This window comes from Notothenia rossii (assembly GCF_949606895.1).
Source record: "Notothenia rossii genome assembly, chromosome: 7".
In the NCBI taxonomy this organism is placed as follows: Eukaryota; Metazoa; Chordata; class Actinopteri; order Perciformes; family Nototheniidae; genus Notothenia; species Notothenia rossii.
Genome location: NC_136905.1, coordinates 50825155 through 50828893, shown reverse-complemented (window position 1 = coordinate 50828893; position 3739 = coordinate 50825155). Strand labels below are relative to the sequence as shown.

General features: G+C 42.7%; 1 protein-coding gene across 1 annotated transcript; it reads left to right on the top strand.

The window, feature by feature from the left end:
- Positions 1-491: 491 nt before the first annotated feature.
- gsc (goosecoid) lies at positions 492-3474 on the top strand (the record flags this gene model as incomplete). The annotated part of the gene is made up of 3 exons (XM_079641363.1): positions 492-961; positions 1787-2046; positions 3328-3474. The coding sequence occupies exons 1-3, from the start codon at positions 649-651 to the stop codon at positions 3472-3474; spliced, it is 720 nt and encodes a 239-aa protein (XP_079497489.1). The 5' UTR covers positions 492-648.
- Positions 3475-3739: the final 265 nt, after the last annotated feature.

The window sequence follows — 3739 nt, the reverse complement described above, 5'->3', positions numbered from 1 at the left end:
TATCACCTTTACATGCTAGCCCTAAACACGTATTAAAGCAATAGAAAATCATGTTAAACACAAAAATGGAAAAAATAAAAATGCATAACATTAGTAGAATTATAATTTAAAGATTATGAGCCGGTTAATCAATGTATTTATTTATTTTTGGTGTTCGTTTTTAGATTTTACCTGCTCCTTTATTACGGACCCCCCCCCCCCCCCGTGTGCGTATACTAATGTAAATGTGTTCCATTAGATTATAATGCCTTCATTGACAAAGAAATAATCGGATTACTGTGTAGGAAGAGCCTCTGTGAGGCAGCAACAGTTTCCAAAAGTCTGCAAACAGTAGGGATTATCTTAATTGAATTAATTCTCAATACACACATCTGCAGCCGTCCGCGCGGCCGCTGATCCCAGAGCAGCCGCTCCGGAGTGACGTCAGCAGGGTATAAAAGCAGCGCAGCTCCCAGCAGGTCCCATTTAAAGAGCCAGTCCGCATCCTCGAGACCATCAGTGCATGCATGGAACAAAAGTAACCCCAGAGTCACCATGACGCACTTCTAGGATAACTTGTTCTACGCGACACCGAAAGCTTCCCGTCCAGGACTTTCTCTTTACCGAGCAGTTTTCACTTCTACCACTTTCCCGCCGCCCTCCGGTGTGATGCCCGCCGGGATGTTCAGCATCGACAGCATCCTGTCCGGCCGGCCGAGCTGCAAGGAGCCGCTGCTGCTGCACCGGAGCGGCCCGGTGGTGCTGTCCGGCCTCACGGACTCCATCTACACCGACTACAACGGACTGTACTCGGCCACATGCGGGCCGTCTCCTCCCGGAGTTCAGACTATGAACGGGGCCAGGATAGGATATAACGGCTACTACTACGGACAGCTCCACGTGCAGGGGGCCGGGGGGGGGCCGCCGTGCTGCGGCTCTGTGCCCGGCCTCAGCCCGCAGCAGTGTCCCTGCATCCCGCCAGGTACGACCGAACACTGCTGATGTTTACCGACTTATATTTACACATCCTAAAATGTGCACATTATACTTAATGGAAGTAAAATGCAAACGGTATTTCCTCTGTGGGATTAAATAAGTGTGCCTTTATTAAAATAATAGAATGTGGACTTTGCGATGCGCCATTTCTTAAATAGTTTATTTGTTGCACCAGGGCTCGGTTTGAACAACATAAACACAGTTTAAATGGCATACTGTAATTCCATAAAGTTACCCTCAACCTTTATTGTGTCACCTTTAAGGCTTGTTATTTTGATGATGTCCTTTAATCTGTGACAAAATTCTTTGCGAAGACAAAAACATAATTGTTGTTCTTATGCATAAAATAATTAAAACCTTTATTGCATGAACTAACATCTTCAAATGCACCCACAAGCCAAACCATGCAGAACATATTGTAATCTTAAATCAGATGCTTGCGTGATGTCTTTATCCTGTTGTTATGACCTCAGCCCTGCTGCGGTTTACTGTCACTGAGCCAGCTCCAAACTGTTGCTTTACGCATGGACTTAAATAGATGCTTGTTTATGTACAAAAGGACCGATTGTTTTAAATCTGGAGTTTTTTTTATTCTAAGAAAACATATTCACTTACATAAAAGAGACAACTCTTACATTTCAGATTTTCGTTCTTTTACGCAGCAGCTGTAATCTGCGTGTACAACCTCAGCCAGAGTTTCCAATTATCCACATAACTCAGAGCCCTGTTTATGTGTGTTTACGCGCTGTGACAGTAGGACCGTTCAGCCCTTAAACTCACTGCTGTATGGTCTTTCCTCCCCCGCCTACAGGCTACGACAGCCCGGGCTCGGTGCTGATCTCTCCGGTGCCGCACCAGATGATGTCCTACATGAACATGGGCAGCCTCTCGCGCACCGAGCTGCAGCTCCTCAACCAGCTGCACTGCCGCCGGAAGCGGAGGCACCGCACCATCTTCACGGACGAGCAGCTGGAGGCTCTGGAGGGCCTCTTCCAGGAGACCAAGTACCCGGACGTGGGCACCCGCGAGCAGCTGGCCCGCAAGGTCCACCTCCGGGAGGAGAAGGTGGAGGTCAGAGATTCACCTTTTCATCACACACACACTCAGACTGCGGTTAGAAGTACAACACATGCAAACAGTATTAATGTGCTCTAAAATTAGATTTACGTTGTGTTTATTTAAAAAGATAGTAGGGCTTATTACAGTGACACAACAATTATCATTGTTATTATTTCTATTATTTACGCCTTTTCCTCAAGCCAACGGCCTTTGAAATGTATACAGCCTATATCTAAAGAAGAAAAAAGGGAGGTTAAACAATTTAGCTTTTGCCACTTCCAGAATAAAAACACATGAGTTCCTTAGAAACAGATAATTGTAATAATATTTAAACGTATTTATATTGCACATTTTACAGAAACTCCTCTCACATAAAAACAGAACCTTTAAAACACAGATAATTACATGTGAATGAAAAATAAAAAGACTGTTAGATGGAAAACCACGCTAAACATTAACAATTATAGCCTAATAATAATAATAATAATAATAATAATAATAATAATAATAATAATAATAACAATAGCAAGGTACATTTACTATTAGGCTTCTAGTAATTTATTTGATCATTTATCGAAGAAAGAAAGTGTTTACTTACCGCGATAATACACAAGTAGCCTATAGGACATCAGGAATCTCTCATTTTAATTCGTTTATAAAAAGACCAATATAAATTGTATGTCATTAAGTTGTGAAATGTTGGACTAGGCCTATATCAATTAAATTGACTGGGGCTTCACGGGGGAAATTCCATATATTCACTCACACTTTTCAATGATTTAACACCAGAGGAAATACAAAATTAGTGTAATACACATTTTTTTTTATTTGAATTGCGCGATACAATTAATAAATAAAGGGTTCATTCGAAATCCGGTGTTGTGTCAAATTATGCACCCCCGTCGTAAAATGCACCCCCTGGCCTGAAAATAAAAAATTAACTGAAAAATAAGTGACGAATGAATGCAAAATCCAGGATTCGACCACCCAACCATCAAAAAGACAACATAGAATAGCGGACTATACGTTCAAATGCGCGTTCCCGTGTCAAGGGGTGCATTTCACGACGGGGGTGCATAATTTGACACGACACCTGTAGCCTATTAACTGGAAATGAGCTTTGTGCATTTAAAGTGGAGGAATCTGTTAATTGTAGGCTACTGTAAAAATCTAATACATACACTGAAATATACTCACAGGCTCTATTCGGTTTGACCGGGAATATTGAGGGCAAAATAAGAAAAAGAAAAATCTTAAATTTAGATATTAAAACTGTGCTTTTTTATCACGTAGGTTTGGTTCAAAAACCGGCGCGCGAAGTGGAGGAGGCAGAAACGGTCTTCATCAGAGGAGTCAGAGAGCTCTCAGAAATGGAACAAATCCTCCAAAACCTCCGCGGAGAAGCCGGAGGAGAAAAGCGAGGGGGACTCTGACAGCTGAGGACCCTGAGAGTGTACAGGGGGGGGGGGGGGGGGGGGGGCATGCCGCGGGTTATGTTGCGATGTTGCACAGCTGTAAATATCTACGTTTTATTATTGATCCTGTGTCCGCTATTTATATTTAATTTAAGTTTTGTAATTAAGGTTACGCTGGCTCGGGGGGGTGGGGGGCATGTCTGAATATATGGTGATGTTATATGTGGATATTAAATGTTGTATTTCCGGTATTTTCTCCGTTGTGACATTATTCACTGCCGCAGGGGAAC